Source organism: Strix aluco, chromosome 30, assembly GCF_031877795.1.
Source record: "Strix aluco isolate bStrAlu1 chromosome 30, bStrAlu1.hap1, whole genome shotgun sequence".
Classification (NCBI taxonomy): Eukaryota; Metazoa; Chordata; class Aves; order Strigiformes; family Strigidae; genus Strix; species Strix aluco.
The window spans coordinates 2,809,957-2,828,644 of NC_133960.1; the positions used below are offsets into that span (position 1 = coordinate 2,809,957).

Sequence of the window (18,688 nt, forward strand, 5' to 3'; positions counted from 1 at the left end):
CCAAAACTGAACCCACTCATCGAGGGGCGGCCTCCCCAGTGCCGAGCCCAGGGGTCACACCCCTTCCCTGTCCCTGCTGGCCATGCCAGTGCTGGTACAAGCCAGGATGCCATTGGCCTTCTTGGCCACCTGAGCACCCTGTTGGCTCATTATTAATCCCCCCCCAGGTCCCTCCCTGACTGGCAGCTCTCCAGCCACTCAAGACCTTTGAGGGCTCAAATTCTGCTGGACGAGCCCCTGGCTTAAGGCAAGAGGCTGAATCCCCAACTGCCGCGGTTCCACACGGATCCATTCACCATTTAGCAAATAACTCACCTCGGTTCCTCTCCAAACCCCCCGCGCTCCACCCAGCACCCCTGTTTCACCTGCAGGAATTAACACACCCACAGCACAGAGCCAGCTAATAATACAGAAATTTTCTTTTTTTAATTATTAACGCGGAATGTTATGCTCATCCTGCTGGCGTCTTGCAGAGATCAGTCCCGTGGCCCAGCTCGGAGGGGCTGCCAGCCACCTTCTGATAGACACATAAAACCAGCCAGTTAGCTGCTTTTTTTTTTTTTTTCTTCTCAAAAGAGAAAATTTGCCTGAAAACCTGCCAGAGGGATCTGTAGTGCACAGTCCAAAGGTTTTGAGCTTGCAGTCCGAGAATCCCTCTGGTTTCTTGTGCCTTCTATTAAAAAAAATGAGACAGAATCCTAAAAGCAAACAGGGACTGAGACTGCCCTAGCTTAAAAAAAAAGACAATCATTTTCATGCATGTTTTAAAAAGAGAAAGGGGAGGGTCTCAGGGTAACAAGAGCAGAGACAGAAGGCAGCCAGGCCTACGGGGGAAACCGCTGCACGCTCCCGATTCCACTCCAAAAAGAAGGTGGTGAAAGGAGGACGCACCCCCCCCCCCCGCACACACTCACCCCCCCCCCCGCCACGCACAGCGGCTCGTTATGCATCAGGGAAAGAGAAATTATCTTCCTCTTGGGGTTTGCGGATCCAGCTGCCGTAGCCCATCTCTTCCAGCGTGCTGAACAAGCACTGCTTGGCTTCTTGGTAGGCCGTGGCTGCCTCCTTGGCATCCGAGTACACCGAGAGGTTCTGCAGGTCTTTGCGGTTGTTCTTGGCACGTAACTGCTGGAACAGGGCGAACATTTTCCTCTTGGACACACGAGATGCCTCCAGTTTTGGTCTGAGGAGGGGGAAAAAAAAAAAAAAAAAAAACCAGCAGCAATGAAAGACGTGACACGCAGAGGAGCAGGGGGCTCAGGGAAAAACCCACAACGGGATGTCTGTGGGATTTCTCGGCTCAGTGGGGCTCTGCTGTAGGGGCTGGGCAATATTTTGTTTTGCTTCAAGAGTTCTCGCTCACACCCGTTTGAAATTCCTCCCTCCAACCCTCCCCACACGTCCGGCGCTAGAACATCCGTGACTTCAGAGCTGTCCCCCCTCCCCGTCCCCAAACAGAAAAGCAGCGTCAGGAAAGGCTCCTCTTACCCATCTACTTTCCCTTTTGTGCCATCCAAGACTTCAACTTCGCCTTCATCAGCAAGACACCAGTTCACCGAAGACTCCTTCATCTTGCCCGTCTGCCTCGCTGAGTCGTAGACGCTGACTCGCCCAACCTGCGTGTGAGGGAAGAGGGTTTAATTCTGGTCCTGCTCGCCGGTGAGCGCAGCCTCCTGCCTCTTCCAGCCCCGCGGGCAGGGGTTCAGCTCATCCCAAACTCTGAGAGCAGCAAGCGCTGGGTTCTTACAAAGCTGAAGGCTACGGCGGGGTGACCTCGGCCTCCTTTTTCCCAGACTAAGGAACCCCCAGACGCTGCGGGATGACACAAAGGGGCAGGTTTGTGGCCGTTAACCTCCCCGACCCCGCTGCAAAGCGCCTCAGCGAGGTGCCGACCCCGGGGCAGAGGTGGGAGAGGGGGAGAAGGCGGCGCTGAGGCCGCCGTACCTCAGGGTGGTTCACGCGATACGGAGCCCGGAGCTTTTCCTGCAGCACGTTCCCGTCTCTCGCCACGCGGCAGCAGATGGCGCGTGTTAAGTGGCCCTGACTGTACAAGTAACCTGCGGAGAGAGACGGGGAGGAATTAGGGACCAGGGGGTGGAGAGGCCAAACCCCGAGAATCACAGCGCTTCCCAGGAGCTCCACAGGGCCGCGAGCTTTCTGCATCAGCTGCGTGTACCCTGGGTGTGTAAGATGAAGGTTTATAGACTGCAACATTTCTCAGCGAAGACACAAACAGGCAATTTCTGTCTCACCCTCCTAGATCACATGTGCCTTCTAAAAAAAAAAAAAATCAAGAACTTTGGAGAAAAACCCACTCCACCCACAGCGTAAAATCCACAAACTCCCTTTTCACTTCCAAACAGCACAGCTCTGCCAAGAACAACGTTTCAGTCTGTTACTCCCACAAGATTTTCCACCACTTGGGGAAGGGAGGTTTTGTCACCCAGTTCTAGGGAGCGGGGCAGCACATCCAGCCCGGCCCAGCAGGTCTCGTACCAAGTGTAACAGAGCTGAGATAAACCGGTTCCATGAAGTGCGACAGCAACGCCCCTTGCAAGCCAAGTATATTCCAGCGTAAGATTTTGTCGCTGCAGGACATGGTTCGTAACCGCTCCCCATGCTGGATCCCATCCCACGTGGGCACAATGTCACTCGACTCCACAGGAATGGTACCTTCCCCTGCACAGGAGACGAGAAAAAAAGCTTTTCTGTAGAGGCAGATGTTCAATAAAACCAAACCCCATCAGCCAACTGCACGAGAAACTTCTGCGCGCAGGCGTGGCGTGACCTCTGGAGTCGGTCTGTCACCGGGTTCTGGGAATGGTTTAGTATCACAAGAAAAAGGGAACTCGGCACTGATTGCAGAGGAGTCATTTTTAACGTGGCTGAAGCAGAATGAAATAGCGCTTGAAAGGGAGGTCACAGACATAGAAGCTTTGCAGCGAGTTTCAGCTGTGCTCTCGCAATCAAACAGGTAGAACTGGGAAGGAGAAGGGCCTCTCTCTAATGTCCCCACCCCTTTCACCCACCTCCTCTGGTTCCTGAACGCTTCAAACCCCACAACAGCACCACACAGAGAGGGGGAAGGAAACTCTGGAGCTCCAGGAAGGCTCAGTGGAGAGGGCTGGAGCCATCCCACCACGCAGGGAGCGAACACACTCACCGTTCTCCACCTTGGTCCGCAGCTTGCCTTGCTTGGGGTTCTCAAAGAGAGGTTGATGCTGGGTTTGTCCCACCACGCTCGCCTGATCGCTGCAGGATTTATCAAAGAGCGCCCCGTCTCCACAAGGTGCTGTGCTAGAAAACAAACGCTGCCCGGGTTAGCACCGACTCCCAGAAAACAGCCAGGGCCAGGGGTGCGACAGCAGGACAGCGCTCACTCCCTGCACGGCTCCGTACAAACCTGATGTAGAGGTGAAAGGTAACGCTGCTCTTTATTTTGAGTTTCTTCCCTCCCGCTGGCTCAAAAATGCTCTCTTCTGCAGAGGAAGGATTAGACGGGTCATACTTCATCAGCTCACTGTAGAGAAACCTGAAAATAACAACATCACATCAAAAGGGCTGTCTGCTCCTCACACAAGGGGTATTTCAATCCAACCACTGCTCGTGCCCGGGACAGGCGGGGTCCCCAGCTCTGCCTCTGTCACACCAAGTCACCTGCTCCTGTCACAGGATCACAGAATCACAGAGAATCATCTGGGTTGGAAAAGCCCTTGAAGCTCCTCCAGCCCAACCATGAACCTCACCCTGACCGTTCCCAACTCCACCAGATCCCTCAGCGCTGGCTCAACCCGACTCTTCAACCCCTCCAGGGATGGGGACTCCCCCCCTGCCCTGGGCAGCCCATTCCAACGCCCAACAGCCCCTTCTGCAAAGAAATCCTTCCTAAGAGCCAGTCTGACCCTGCCCTGGCGCAGCTTGAGGCCATTCCCTCTCGTCCTGGTGCTGGTTCCTTGGCTCAAGAGACTCCTCCCCCCTCTCTGCACCCTCCTTTCAGGGAGTTGCAGAGGGCCAGGAGGTCTCCCCTCAGCCTCCTCTTCTCCACACTAAACCCCCCCAGTTCCCTCAGCCGCTCCCCATCAGACCTGTGCTCCAGACCCTGCACCAGCTCCGTTGCCCTTCTCTGGACACGCTCGAGTCATTCAAGGGCCTTTTTGGAGTGAGGGGCCCAAAACTGAACCCACTCATCGAGGGGCGGCCTCCCCAGTGCCGAGCCCAGGGGTCACATCCCTTCCCTGTGCCTGCTGGCCACGCCAGTGCTGGTACAAGCCAGGATGCCATTGGCCTTCCTGGACACCTGGGCACTCTGCTGTCACGCAGGAGAGTGAAGACCAGGAGCCGTGGCTGAGAATATGTAGGAGCTGAGGAATAGTGTTTGATGCTACAGAAAAGGCATGAAATCAAGCAGATTTCCTGCCATGCAAAGGCCACACGATAGAAAATAAGCATTCTGTCAGGTGAGCAGAGCACTGGCAGGAGAGAGAAAGGAGCCTGGCTGGCTGCTGCCTGCGTGCATCCAATCCGAGTGTGAAGGAGACTTCAAGGTGGTTAGCCCAGCACCTTTAGTCAGCACCAAGTTTGCATTAAGGGTGAACAGCCCCACGGGCAGCTGAACACAAGCGGTATTAGTAACACAACCCCACGATCTGTTTACAATGACTGGGTCTTTTATGGCTGCTTCTGTCCAGGGACAAGGAAAAACCTTGAGGTCTCCAACACAGCGTCAAGGACTAACGAAAAACTGCAGCTTCACAGAGATTCCTCAAGCAGAGCCCATGCAAGGGACTTTATTGTGCAAGGAGAGGTGGAGTTCTTGTCTCTGACAGGCTCTGCTGCGCCAGAGCAGCCCAGCAGCCACGACAGACAACAAACAAGAGCACAACCCTCGGGCTTTACAGCTTTCCGGGGACCTTGGGGTGCTGAGGAACACACGGAGCAGAAAAAAGCTTAAGGAAGCAGCTGGCTTTGCTGTTTGTAAGTGGAAGGGCAGACATTAACAAGGCTGGTCCAACTTCATCTCACTTCATTTTGAAAAAAGTGCCACACTGAACGTTTATAGAGAGGAGAACAATCGTCCAACCGATGAAAAAGGGTTTCTGACTTATCAATGCAAACACATTCGATATGTTTTCCTGAAGCCTTCTACACCCAGATCCAGAGAGGCCAAAAGGGGCCCTGGCCTGCAGATCTCCCAGTGCCTTGGCTCAGACAGAGCCGCGTTCAGACTGGAACCACGCACCGGCCAAGCAGCCTCTGCAAGACGCTTTATTTTAAGTACATCAGATGCGGCCCTCAGGCTCTTGGCAAGTTTCCAGTTCGGTACTAATTTGGGCACCACTCAGGCATGGCCCCTTCTTATCAGAAATAACTTCCCTCTATTTAACAACACATGGGTAAACAGTAGCGTTAGAGGATCGCAGCCTCCCTCAGCACAGCTACACCCCTCTCGAATGGGTCTTGGCAGGCCCCTCTCCCTCTCTCACCTCACAAAGCCTCTTCGAGAAATGATTTCTGCATGACAGTCGTTCACTGTCTCCCCCTTCAAGCTCAGCTCTTCTCCTCTGACACAACGATTACCTGAAATGAATTTAAAAAAAAAAAAAAAAAAAAAAGGCAAGCGTCCAAGTCAACACACACCTTCACAGAAAGAGGGAGGGTTTCATCTGGCTTCAAGTTTTAATTCTTTGGGCTCCCGAGCAGCAGCAGCACCCTATTAAATCATTGCCCTGATCCAAGCAGTTAGGAGAATAAAGGGACAAAGAGCATGCACACTGCTTTAGGGACAGCAGAGACTTAAATTGCCACAAATTTAGGGGCAGGGTCCCTTCCCTTTTCCTTTTCAGCCCAGCACTCCGGGTGGAAGTGTGGTTAGGAGGGAGCTAAGGTCCGTGCAGCCGAGAGAAGCTGGGGGATCTTGTGCTGTGCAACGTGGGGAATCCATGCTCCGATGCACAGACCAGCACATTGCAGCGCAAGCAAAGATTAAGGGCAATATAGCTGCAGGCACATTAGCTTTGTTCTCTCTGTCTAACCAGATCACTTGTGACACCACGTGAGGCCTGGGAATGTTCCTTGTCCTCTCCTACAGCAACAGCCATTCCCTGGCGGGTGCTGACAGGGAACCTAGTGGGAAGGTAAGAGTTCAGCTTACACTGGAAGCTGTTCGTACCCGTTCCGATGCTGACCACCGCTCCCAGACCCTTATTTCCTTTCCGCATGATGATGGCAGCCAGGATCTTCCGCCCAAGCAGACTGTGCTGGATGCGAGCAGTGAGGGTGTTGAAGCGCTGGTGGCTCAGCATCGCCATCTGATCGTGGAGGGTGCTGCCACTCACCGGGAGCTGCGACGGGGGCACAAGAGCAGGGTTGCTAAGAGATCACGAGCAGGTCACGGAACAAAACAGCTCGAGAAGGAGCTAACTCGAGGCACAGCTATCCAACAGGAGGACAGAAAACATGAGCTACGGGCGGCACAGTTTTGGGTTGAGCGCATGAACTTTACTTTGCAAGGAGAGGTGGAGTTTTGTCTCTGACAGGCTCTGCTGTGCCAGAGCAGCCCAGCAGCCACGACTGTCCAGATTAACAGCCGAGACAGACAGTAAACAAGAGCACAACCCTCGGACTTTACAGCTTTCCAGGGACCTGCCCTCAACACCTTGCGGTGCTGAGGAACACACAGAGCAAGGCAAAGGCTTTAAGAAAGCAGCTGGCTTTGCTGTTTGTAACTGGAAGGGCAGATGTTAACAAGGCTAGTCCAGCTTCATCTCACTTCATTTTTTTTTTTTTAAAAAAAAGTGCCACACTGAATGTTTATAGAGAGAAGAGAACAATTGTGGCAAGGAGCGGGTGAAGCTTTTAGGTATTTCTGGGATAAACCTTGTCCAAGGCTTCGAGTTCGGCTTTGAGCACATCGTTGAGACAGCAGCAAGCTGTCTTCCTGGCAGCCAGCAAAACGGGCTGAGGAATGGCCTCCCGAGACTGCCAGGGGAAACCCCCATCGCAAAGGGACAAAACCCATCTTGCCTGTTCCCAGAGACTCAGCCAGGAAATCTGTCAGTGGCTTTGGAGGAATTCCTTCTCCGGCTGCCTGCGAGGAGACTGCACAGTCACTCCCATCGCAGACGGGCACTTGCCTCCTCTAGCACTGCTGACTGACAAATCCCCCCTGATGGCTTTTCTATTTAGAGCCACAGCTGCTGTGCTCAGCTGTGCAGCCTGGAACACGGCTTTTAAGAGATCACAAAACTCTAAGTGTGATTTAAAGCAGCACAGGTTTGGGACAGCCATGCTGACACAACCAGAGCTTTGCTCTTATCTGATGCATGAGTTTTTGAGCTGACACACGATTTTTAATGCAGCATGAAGGAATTTGGAAGGAGGGGGGAAAAAAAAAAAAGTCACAGAATTAAAAATGAACATGTTCCTGCTCCACCACAGGAACACATTTCAGTAGCTTGTGGAAGAATCTGATGGTAATTAAGCCCTAAAAGCAGAAACCAGCAGGAGGGAAGAGTACGTCTGTGCCCTGAGGAAACATCTAACCCACTTCAGGAAAACTTATCTACACCTTCAGAGAACAAAGATCTCACAGTTGATCTTAAAGGCGTTTTTCTGCTGGACTGAAAGGCACAGGACAGGCAGAGCTACAAAAGCAGTCCCAGCTTTAGAGGAAGAGTATTTACCTCGGTCATGTTCATCCATTCCATGCGCTCATTCTTCTCCGTTTCCCCGATGAGGACTCTGAGCGCTGCGTCAGCCGCCTCCTGCTTGCCCTGTTTTTTATTGTGTGCGGTTACAGCTGGGAACCAACGGCCTCCAACCTTCGCCTGATAGACAAACCTACAAAGACAGCAGCACGCCTCTGAGAAACCAAGAAACCTCGGGATTTCAGGCTGGTTTTTAAATTCTCTCAGTGGGGAGAGGGAGAGGGAGAGGGAGAGGGAGAGGGAGAGGGAGAGGGAGAGGGAGAGGGAGAGGGAGAGGGAGAGGGAGAGGGAGAGGGAGAGGGAGAGGGAGAGGGAGAGGGAGAGGGAGAGGGAGAGGGAGAGGGAGAGGGAGAGGGAGAGGGAGAGGGGGTAGCCGATTGTCATCCAGACATGAGGTCTGGCAGAGGCAGTGGCTTGGCCTGTTGCCATCTCAAACTGCACCAGGAATTCTGCGTTCTCTGCTCTTTCTCCAGGACACCAGCAAGAGTGCAGAAGTTCCTCCTAGACAGATGCAGCTACTTACCTGGGGTCATGAGGAGGTCCTGACAGGTCGATGAGTTTGAACTCTGCAGCAAACCCATTGGAGTGGGCGTATTCCAGCAGGCCACCGACAGGATTGACGTGCAGGTATTTGATGAGCTCCCCGGCACCCTTCGTTTTCACCACCTTGGATCCATCCGGAGTGACAACCCACGGCCCACAGCTGTGCACGGACTGCTCACCGTGGGGCTTCACGGCAGGCTAGAGCAGAGTTAGACAGGAGAAGGCCGTTAAATACCGAGCAGCTGGTACTACCGCAGGCCAAGAGCACTCAGCAAACCTCTGCCAGAGCCAGCACGTGACCTTGTGGGGTGAAATCCAGTAGAATATGAAATAAAGGAGGGGGGGACCCAACCCAAAACACTTGGGTCTTATAAAGAAGCTCTGTGTACCTGTTCAGGCAAGACATGAGGTACAGACTCTCCAGAAAGAATCTTCACAGCAACTTCTGCTGCCATTTGCTTTGCTCCCTTCTTGCTGTTTCCTACCACAGCAGGGAAAATTTGGTCACCCATTTTCACACAGTAGCTGAACCTGACAGGACATTATAGCATACGAAAAGCATTAAGCACAGGTGTCTCGATCTGTTTATTATCCCCTTCTCCCAGTTCAAGTTAAATCCTTCTGGGTTATCTCCAATTTAAATCTACCACAGTGGCCCTAAATAATCCCAGTAGAGCACTACCAGGTAGGGTACAGGAACCTGTTCCTGCTCTGGTAGAAGGAACAGCATCCTTTCTCTGAGAAAGGGCACTGGTTTTGGTCTCTTTCTGGAGGCAGATGTCTTGGAGGAGCCATGCCCAGACTCCTGGGATAAGAGGAGCACTCAGCTAGGGAAGCGATGAGTCCGGGAACGTGGGCAGCGTGCTGAAGAGGAAGGATATTAAAGAAAGGGTTTCTATCCTCCCCAAAGCCGACAGCGACAGGCCATACCTAGGATCATGAGGTGGGCCTTCCTGAGAGAGCAGCTGGAATTCAATCGTGTTCCCCGATTTCTGTCCGTACTCCATTAAGATGCTGATGGGGTGCTTCCCAGGAAGCAGGTTGAGATGAGCTGGCGCAGACGACGGCTCTGGCTCTGGCTGCAAAGGCTACGGCAGGAAAATGGAGGAAACCCGTTTGAGATGACGCCAAGTTGGGTGGGAGTGTTGATCTGCTTGAGGGCAGGGAGGCTCTGCAGAGGGATTTGGACAGGCTGGAGCGATGGGCTGAGGCCAACTGTAGGAGTTTTAATAAGGCCAAATGCCGGGTGCTGCCCTTGGGCCACAACAACCCCCAGCAGCGCTACAGGCTTGGGGAGGAGTGGCTGGAGAGCTGCCAGTCAGAGAGGGACCTGGGGGTATTGATTGACAGCCGGCTGAACATGAGCCAGCAGTGTGCCCAGGTGGCCAAGAAGGCCAATGGCATCCTGGCTTGTACCAGCACTGGCGTGGCCAGCAGGGACAGGGAAGGGATGTGAGCCCTGGGCTCGGCACTGGGGAGGCCGCCCCTCGATGAGTGGGTTCAGTTTTGGGCCCCTCACTCCAAAAAGGCCCTTGAATGACTCGAGCGTGTCCAGAGAAGGGCAACGGAGCTGGTGCAGGGTCTGGAGCACAGGTCTGATGGGGAGCGGCTGAGGGAACTGGGGGGGTTTAGTGTGGAGAAGAGGAGGCTGAGGGGAGACCTCCTGGCCCTCTGCAACTCCCTGAAAGGAGGGTGCAGAGAGGGGGGAGGAGTCTCTTTAACCAAGTGACAAGTGACAGGACAAGAGGTAACGGCCTCAAGTTGCACCAGGGAAGGTTTAGACTGGATATTAGGAAACATTTCTTTGCAGAAGGGGTTGTTGGGTGTTGGAATGGGCTGCCCAGGGAGGTGATGGAGTCCCCATCCCTGGGGTGTTTAAGAGTAGGGTTGACCCAGCGCTGAGGGATCTGGTGTAGTTGGGATCTGTCAGTGTTAGGTCAATGGTTGGACTGGATGATCTTCAAGGTCTTTTCCAACCTAGACGATTCTGTGATTTTGAGACCAAACACTGTTTGACCAGCCTCACAAGTAAAGAAAACGAGACTCACCAATTCTGGTTCAGAGTTGTCAGAGGGAAACGGCTCTTCGCATTTAATTCCACTGTGTCTTCCATTCTCTGCTTCGCTCATCAGCACCTTCATGGCATTAGCTGCTGCCTCTTGCTTCGCGAGTTTTTTGCTCCCTGCTTCTGCTGGTGGGAATCGGCGCCCGTTAATCACTGCCTGGAACTTAAATCTTTGAAAGAGAAAACCAAGGGGGTAAATCAAGAGGCAAAAGCATGGTCTTTTCAGAGCTGCTTTTGGAATTCAAGTGAGAGGGAACAGCTAGCTCCTGGCTGGGAGAGCAAACCCAGGCTGCCGTGTGCAGGAGACAAAAATACCAAGGATGTCCTGACAGCTCTGCACCTGGGCCTCGTTTCACCGCGTTTCCAGAGCTGCTCATTACAGTGGAGCAGCTCTAGATTTTGTTTGGGAGGAAGAGGATGAATTGCCTTGTTCCACAAGCACCAGAAATGGGTAATGTCTGTACACAAAGAGCAGTTGGGTTATGTCTCCTGCACAGAGATGAAGAAAGCTTAAAAGCAGGCTGCGCTCTTCCATCTGCACCTGGTCACCTGGGGTCACTCAGCCCTCTGGTATTTTTGCTGGCTATCCAGTGCGTTCACACCATCTCAGAGAGGTGCTGCCTCACGTAAACCTCTTGCTTTTGATGTTTCTGTCTCTCTCCTCCCTGTGAACTCTAACAAACACGGCTCCTCTTCTGTCCTCCAGCCCCATAGAGAGGAAACCGACTTCCAACAAGAACGGGTCAAACCAGATCTGGGGAGGGGTTATGGGGCTGAGTCCGTTCAGATTCCTCCTTACAAAAAAAACCCCAAACAAACAAAAACTGCCTGGGACTCCATCTTTAGAAAGTAGGCCAATTTTCCCGTCTAGCGGATCTATTGACATATTCCAGCGTGGCACATATGGCGCTTTTCACCGTCTCGCTGGTGCTCAGAACAGCCACGATGTCACAAGGGGAAGCAGGACTCCAGTGGGTGACTCTGCAAACCCCAGCGTCATGCCACGTGCTCTGCTCTGACCGGTTACACCACAGAAACATCCAGAGCGGGCTCACCTCGTCTAACCCAGGATACCTGCACCCAAGCACTTCGTTTGGGGCTCCCTTCATACCACTTGCAGGGTCAGAGCATCTTAAGAGGCAGCAGAGAAACACCAGTTTCCCACTATACAATCAAACCGAAAGCCAAGTGATTAAATCAGACAGGACCCAGCTGAAGAGACGAACCCCACCTTCGCTGCTCAAGATGAGGTGCAGGGTTGCCAAAACTGGGCTACCTGGGGTTAAATTTTACCCTTGTTTTGTTGGTGTTTTTTTTTTTTAAGCTGCTGCAAGGAATCAACTAGGCTAATCCTTCTGAAATGAGACAAACATTAATGAGCGGCCCTTCGGGACAAAGTTGAGTGGGTGAAGTTAATTGAAGTCAGATCATTTTAAGCAAAAAGACAGCTCAGGGAAGGTAGGACATTTTCTTACCGTGGCTCGTGAGAGGGTCCACTCTGCTCCAGCATGGCAAACTCACAGTGCTGGTACGTGTACTGGGAATATTCAGTAAGGCCACTCACTGGGTTCTTCTCCTGACAAGCCATCAGTTTCTCTACAGGTGTACATGGGAAAGCAGTCTCAAACTGGGCAGCGTAACTGGGGGAAGACTGGGAATTCATGATGGATTCTGACTCATCGGGCTGCTTGTTGATAGTGTTCAGATTATCTGGGATATCATCCATCGCCCACTTGCCGTCTTCAGAGTTATCATAATTACTCAAACTGGAGAATTCGGGCTTAGTGTCCTCGGGCAGGGCTCCTTCCGTGTCACTGGCATCGCTCTGATCAGTTTGCCCCAAAGCCTGCTGCCCGTTTTCTATACTTTCTTCTTCCAATGCTGTCACTGCTGGTGAAGCTCCGGTCGTTTCCTGGGGACACGGAGGAACAGAGGAAGGTAGAAAACTTAGCTCAGGAGCGGGATCCACCACCTGCGTTACCGCAGAGGCCTTCAGCCTCATCTGCATCCGCTTGCGTTTCCTGTCCGTCAGGGACCACCGTGGGGGGCTTGTGTTCTGCTTGTGGACATCTCCCAGCTTTTTCAGAGCACTAAGAAAGGCATTAACGTCCTTGGCCCTCGAAAACCCAATGTTTTTGGCGAGGTTGAGCGCCGTTGTTTCTTCCACGCTGAACAAGTAGTTACAGATTTTGTCCTTTGTCTCAGCCATCATGGGATCGGCGTCTCCTGAGCCAACTGTGCTCCTCTCTCCTCCTCTGCTCTCACAAGCTGGACCTGGGTGACCACCGCTGTGGTTCGCGGGGCTTCTTTCTCTCGCTGTGCTTGCGCCGGCAATCCTCCACAGCGGCGGCGTCTCTCCTCCTTTGTGCAACTTGCCTTCTCTGAAGAGTTTATACAATATCCGGTTGACCTCTTTCTTTTGAGTTTTAAGCTTACGTGTGAGATCATGAACTGTACAAGTCTTCCCCTCCCCAAGCTGCCTGAAAATATTCAGAATTTCTTGTTCGCAGTCTTGTCCGGCAAGAGACAGTCTCTGGAAGTTCAGCCTGATGGTGTCAGAATCTCCCTCCGAGTCCTCTTGATGATGGTACTGAGGAGGGCAATAACGTGGCGAGTTCTCTACCCTCGGACGTTGGCTGGAAAATTTATGCCATCCTGCTCCGCTGCTGCTGGGTCGCCATCCCTCTGCAGGAGCCGGTCCCACAGCTCGCACGCTTCCGACGCACAATTCACCGTGTGATCCCTGTCCCTGAAGCAAACAGACTTCAGTGTCCCGCTCTGTTAGGAACTGCCGGTGTAAAAAGTTAGTTTCTCGTGGGGTATGAGGGCGGTTAAAAAAACCTTGATTAGCGCCGGGGCAGTTACGTCTTGAGCGGGTAAAATATGAGCCTCTGCCTCGACCGGCGCCTCTGTTCATAGCGCAGTGCTGCGACAGGCGCGTGAATCGGGCTGCTTGGGCGCCAGAAGGGAGCTGCGATTCGCTCTGCGCTCTCCCGTCCTAAACAGGGACCTGCTAGGAGAAAAAAAAAAACCACAATTCAGAACCTATTCATGCAACTCTAAGATTCCAGAAGTGCAGTTTAAACAGCTCCCCTGTTACCGAGGCATTTCAAGCATCTTCACCTTGTCAAGCTCTCCTGTTTTCTACCGAGCCTAAAGCATTCATGTAAACACAAATAGCAAAGTGTGTCTGTCCTGCACAGAACCCAGCAGTCAGGAATCGCGGGCAAAGTTAACCACGGGAAACAGCGTTAATAAGAGTGACCCTCTGTTCCTGTTGGACTGAATTTCAAGCTAGCTAAACTGGGGCGGTTTGTCTGTTCACGATGCCTTCCGTCGAAGCTCACCCTGTGCTTCTGGAACACAAACCAAGTTTCACTTCTCTGCCCTGAGGGAGAGAAGAATCTCAGGCTTTGCAGTCGGAGAAACGGGGGGACAGCGAGGAGAAGGGGGCACAGCGAGGAGAAGCAGCTCACACAGTCACACAGAACAGAGCTGCAACAGGCTTGTAACAATTTTCAGACTCATGGCCAAAAGAGTCTGAAACTCCAGATGTCATTTGCTCCCTGGACATTACGTGACTCGCAGATGTAAAGCATCACACCACAGGGGAAGTAAAGTGATAACACACAGAGAAATCGGATAGGCGTGCAGCTGGCAACGATATAAAAAGTTGGGGGGGGCTGTAGCCCAAATTTCACTCGTATCACACACAGTTGTGCCACTCCCCTCACCTACAGGACATAAGTCTAAGCTTTCAACATGCTTTTTAAAAATAAGTAACGTGGCACAGGATATGTTCTAGTTCTGGTTGTGAAACTGAGTGGATAAAAACATGCAACGGATACCTGCTGCTAGGTCCCCGTCCTACCTTCTTCACAGTGACCTCTTTAAGCCACCGACCTTCACAAACACAGACTGACACAGGTCCTACCTTCACAAAGCTCCCTAACTTCATCAAACACACCTCAAGGCCAACTTAAATTTCTCTTTCATTAAATAAGTTCAGTAACAGCCTCCCACTGCACCCAGTTCCCATCACCATGACTTATTTTACCAACCCCGATAAACACGGGCTCCATGCGCGGTGCTGGGGGGGATCCCCCTTCCCAGCTCCGAGGCGGGGGTGGGGCACTGTCCTTCTTACTCAGTGAACTCCTTTTAAAACCGACCCCTGAGCCAAAGGCAGGACAAAAATCCTGGCAGGCAGGAAGAGGGGTTTTAAAAAACGCTCTTACCTCTGTTTCATCCATACGCCAAATTCCCCTACTTTGAGAGGAAATAAACGGAAAAAAGAAACCCCGACCCGCAGAACATCTCCCGGCGAAGGGAGGCGGGCACCCGGTCACCCCGGCAAGATGGCTGCGAGCTCCGTTTCGGTTTCGTTTCCCGCTCCCGCAGCGCTCTCCCCGCCCCGCCCGGGGAGCTCGCAGCGGGGGAGGGGGGACGCGGCTCTTTCCCCTGCGGGAGGCAGGATTTGGGGCTTTCCCGGTTTGGAGAGGGGTTACGGGAACGGCTGTCCCCTTAAACTACACCTAAAAAAAAAATAAAAATCCCAACGACCAAGGCAGGCTACGAGCTACCCCGCACCCATGTCCCATCGCTTCCCCGAGCGCAGCCACCGCGAGGGGCCCGGCCGGGGTCCCCGGAGGCACCGTGCGGGCAGGGCCGCCAACACCGCGCCCGGTCCCACGGGACTCAAGAAGAGCGGCACCGACGAAAACACTTTATTCCACGCGTTCCGCTTGCGAAGCGCGCAGGGGAGGGGACACCCCGGCCCCGACAGGGCCCCGGGGCTGCTGGGACACGGTCACGCCGCGGCCTAGCGCGGCCCCATCCCGCCCGTGTCACCAGGCCCGGCGGGAGCCGCAGGACACCCGCGGGCCAGGGAGGCGGCTCGGCTCCGCCCAGGAGGCCCATAAGCACCCCCGGCGCTGCTGCGGGCCCACCCGGGGCCCAGGTTTTAGCGGCTGGGCGAGGCCTCGGTCCGGCCCTGCCGCCGCCCCCCCCCGCACCCCCTTACCCCCTCCGCTGCCGCCGCTGGCGCCGCGGCCGGCGCAGGGTGATGACGTAAGCGAGCGCCCGCCCGCGCGGGGTGCAGCCAGCCGCGCGGCGGCCATCTTCCTTCAGGGCATATCGCGGCGGCCATGTTTAGTCAGGGCCACGCGTGGCCGTGCCGCCACCGCGGGCCGAGCGGGGCCCGGTTCGCTCGCTCCGCTGTGGGAGAGGCTGCGCAACCCCCCCGCCTCCCCCGGTTGGGAGGCAGCAGCCTCCCCCGGTCCCGCTGTACCCCGGGGCACCGCCCGCCGCAGCGACAGCGCCCCGCCGGGCCGCGCATGCGTGTTGCGCGCCGCCCTCGTAGCCTCGGGGCGTCGGGACCCCACGGGGGGTGGGATCGGGGGTGAGGGTGGGGGGGGGGTGTGTCCCAACTCCATGGCCCCCCATCTACCCTATGGCCCCTCTGTCCCCAGTGCCCTGTGCGGCCCCACCACCATGGAGGGGGCTCTGCTGTCTCCTGTGGGCCCCCCCCATTCCTGTGGGCCTGGCCATGGTGCCCCCCTTCCCCCATGGGGCTCCTCCTTCCTCCACGGGCTCCCCATTTTCCTCACCCCCATTTTAATACATGTTTTATAACGCCGGAGCTGCCCCTCCAGTCGAGGCCTGAGTCCCGTCCCACCCTGTCCCACGGAAGGTGGTGACATTCCCCTCCCCGGTCCCAGACCAGGCACAGCCTCTGGTCCTGGCAGATCCTCCCTTTCACGGGCAAAACCCCTCCTAATCGTGTGAGTTAGAAAACTACCGGCAGAGAACAGATTGTTCCTGTCTGCTGCTTTGCTGCGTGCGTGTAAATAGTTGTGTGTCATTTACCATCTGGCAGAGGGAGCCGAGTACCGAGGCGGCGACGGCGCTGGGTGCCAGGCGGGAGGTGTACCGGCACCGCGAGCTCAGAGGCTGCCAGTGCCTGAAAGGGAATGAAAGAGCTCAAACAAATTAATTTCTGATGATTATTAGGACTAAACTGTTTTGCTTCATTTGTTTCTCAGGGGCTCCTGACTCCTCAGCTGTTTCCTGAGGTCTCTCTGTTTAGGTGAGATTAAAACGCTCGTCAGGCTCCCTACGGAAATCACTGAGAGCAGAGTCAAGGCCTCCAGCGGCCACTTGGGCAACTCCCAGAATGAGATAAGGGGAGTTCGGACAAAGAGACACAGAGACCCTGTTACAGGGAGGATGATTCTTTAACGGAGCTGGTGAAGGGCCTGGAGCACGTGTTGTATGAGGAGCGGCTGAGGGAACTGGGGGGGTTTAGTGTGGAGAAGAGGAGGCTGAGGGGAGACCTCCTGGCCCTCTGCAACTCCCTGAAAGGAGGGTGCAGAGAGGGGGGAGGAGTCTCTTGAGCCAAGGAGCCAGCGGCAGGCCAAGAGGGAATGGCCTCAAGCTGCGCCAGGGCAGGGTCAGACTGGCTCTTAGGAAGGATTTCTTTGCAGAAGGGGCTGTTGGGCGTTGGAATGGGCTGCCCAGGGCAGGGGGGGAGTCCCCATCCCTGGAGGGGTCGAAGAGTCGGGTTGAGCCAGCGCTGAGGGATCTGGTGGAGTTGGGAACGGTCAGGGTGAGGTTCATGGTGGGACTGGAGGAGCTTCAAGGGCTTTTCCAACCCAGACGATTCTGTGATTCTGCTGATTTAGGAAGGAGGCACCTGGACTTCACTTCACAGCGCACGCTCCGGAAAGATCAACTAGTGAACGCTGTGCAGAAGACTGCTTACTTCCTCCCTCGACCACCGAAGCCCCTCACCCTATTTTCACTACGCATGCTCAGTCTATGTAAATGAATTCTGGGAACTCATTATCATAAGACACCCCTTTCTAAGAAATCTAATTAATATATGATTTGTGTGTGTGTAAACTGATGTCCCTTACTAACTCTCTTATGGTGGAGAATCCCCAGGGTGGCCCCAGCGCTGCTAATAAAGAATTCCTGCTTAACAGTAAAAAAAAAAAAAACTTTACCATTGAGGCAATTTCTTTGTTTCACCGTCTAGGACCATGACACTGGGAGTCCCCAGCCCCTCTTCTGCCAGAGGGGTGGATGCAGAGGGTGAGGCGGGAGGGACGGGCTCTGGATGTGTTTTAGGGGACCATCTGCCTACACTTGTCCATGAATGAGCAAAACACAGGAGGGTGAGCTCCCTGCCAGCAGCTCTGCCTCTCCCAGAGAGGTGGTGGGTGCGTGTGCCTTGGCCTGGGGACCCCGCGCCCGCCGCGGCTGCTTCCCTGCGCCTTTGCGAAGGCATTTCAGTGAGCCTGGAGTCACCGCAGGCAGGCAGAAACGGTGAGTCAGGCCCCAGAACTGCCAGGCTCGGCTGCTGCTCACGTTCAGTGACGTGTTTTTGAAGCTGAGGGTTGTTCAGGCTTTGGGTTTTTTTTTTTCAGATGATTTCTGGATTCAGAGATTTGGGGGCTTGCGTTTCCCAGTTTGGTTTTGCTGTGGTTTGGGGTTTTTTTTTCTTGTAATGGGGAGACTAAATTTCTAAAAAAAAAAGACCCCTTGTGCCAGCTGATATGGTCACATCTTCATTCCTAGGAGGATTTGGGAGCACAAACCCCCCTGCCTGGGATGAGGCTCACGGCAGACGCCGGCGGTCAGTCACTACCCGTCCACATCAGCATCTCCCACCCACCGCCGAATCGCGAATGACTCCACAGCACGCGGAGCAAACAACGAGCAACTCCTCAATCTGTTCTTTTTTTTTTTTTTTTTTTTTTTTTTTTTCTCCCCCTTTTAATTGCTTGTGATCACTCTCAAGCTTTACCCCAGCCTCGGTGAATGTGATTCATCCTGGCTGCTGTTAAGGCAGAATGGGGAGGTTACAACGCTGCTCTTCGCTGCATCGTGATATCCCCTGCCCGTGAAATAATCTATAGCTGGCGTTATGGGGCCATGTATCTCCTCGAATTGCAACACCCTAAATGCGACAAATAGCCACTTAATCGATAGGAGTTCATTCTCCGTTGTCCTTCTTTATGGAAAATCGGGCAGACTCCCAAGCTGTTTCCATAGGAACGGTTGGGGGACTGGCAGAAGTGCCGGCTGCCGAAGGCCCGGCATTAACGCAGCCCCAGCGTCTGCTTCACGCTGGCAGAAGCTCCAGCAGCCTCCCGACATCAAAGCCGAGTCAATTTGTGCTGGAGATAAGGAGCTGATAACCGGCTTACGTGCGGGTACCTGCGTTATCCCCGCAGATTCTGTCGGAGGATGGAGAAGGCTCCTTTGTTCACCCAGCACCAGCACCGCAGGGTGCCAAGGCTCATCCTGGCCCCCTTCCACCCCCGGGGGCTCCCCCAAACTCGCTGCTTCCCCGGGGCTGAGCAAAGGC

At 54.2% G+C, this 18,688-nt stretch overlaps 1 protein-coding gene and 1 long non-coding RNA gene across 5 annotated transcripts; one reads left to right on the plus strand and one right to left on the minus strand.

The window, feature by feature from the left end:
* Window positions 1-401: 401 nt before the first annotated feature.
* Window positions 402-15,413, minus strand: ADAR (adenosine deaminase RNA specific). 4 transcript variants are annotated; one of them, XM_074809644.1, is made up of 15 exons: window positions 15,338-15,413; window positions 11,790-13,324; window positions 10,298-10,484; window positions 9,180-9,337; window positions 8,639-8,780; window positions 8,230-8,447; window positions 7,683-7,839; window positions 6,170-6,341; window positions 5,484-5,577; window positions 3,404-3,532; window positions 3,164-3,297; window positions 2,497-2,679; window positions 1,945-2,057; window positions 1,489-1,616; window positions 402-1,183 (listed from the first exon to the last, which is right to left on the minus strand). In XM_074809644.1, exons 2-15 carry the CDS (start codon window positions 13,229-13,231, stop codon window positions 943-945), a joined length of 3,498 nt encoding a protein of 1,165 aa, XP_074665745.1. In that variant the 5' UTR covers window positions 13,232-13,324; window positions 15,338-15,413; the 3' UTR covers window positions 402-942. The 4 variants fall into 4 exon arrangements, with proteins under 4 accessions (XP_074665745.1, XP_074665743.1, XP_074665744.1 ...); XM_074809642.1 differs by having other exon boundaries at window positions 11,790-13,327; window positions 15,338-15,407; XM_074809643.1 differs by lacking the exon at window positions 15,338-15,413 and adding an exon at window positions 14,553-15,299.
* A 329-nt stretch (window positions 15,414-15,742) lies between these two features.
* LOC141916843 (uncharacterized) lies at window positions 15,743-17,293 on the plus strand. Its single transcript, XR_012621197.1, has 2 exons — window positions 15,743-16,402; window positions 16,998-17,293. It is a non-coding gene; the product is annotated as an uncharacterized LOC141916843 (long non-coding RNA).
* Window positions 17,294-18,688: the final 1,395 nt, after the last annotated feature.

Bases quoted from the DNA above. Each gene is read 5' to 3' on its own strand.
- ADAR (XM_074809644.1), bottom strand. From the start codon at position 13,231: ATGAACAGAGGCGCCGGTCGAGGCAGAGGCTCATATTTTACCCGCTCA. The intron at 3,533-5,483 runs GTGAGAGAGGGA...TGTTATTTTCAG, and splicing joins TCTCGAAGAGGCTTTGTGAG to GTTTCTCTACAGTGAGCTGA. The intron at 3,298-3,403 runs GTTTGTACGGAG...TTTGTTTTCTAG, and splicing joins ACCTTTCACCTCTACATCAG to CACAGCACCTTGTGGAGACG.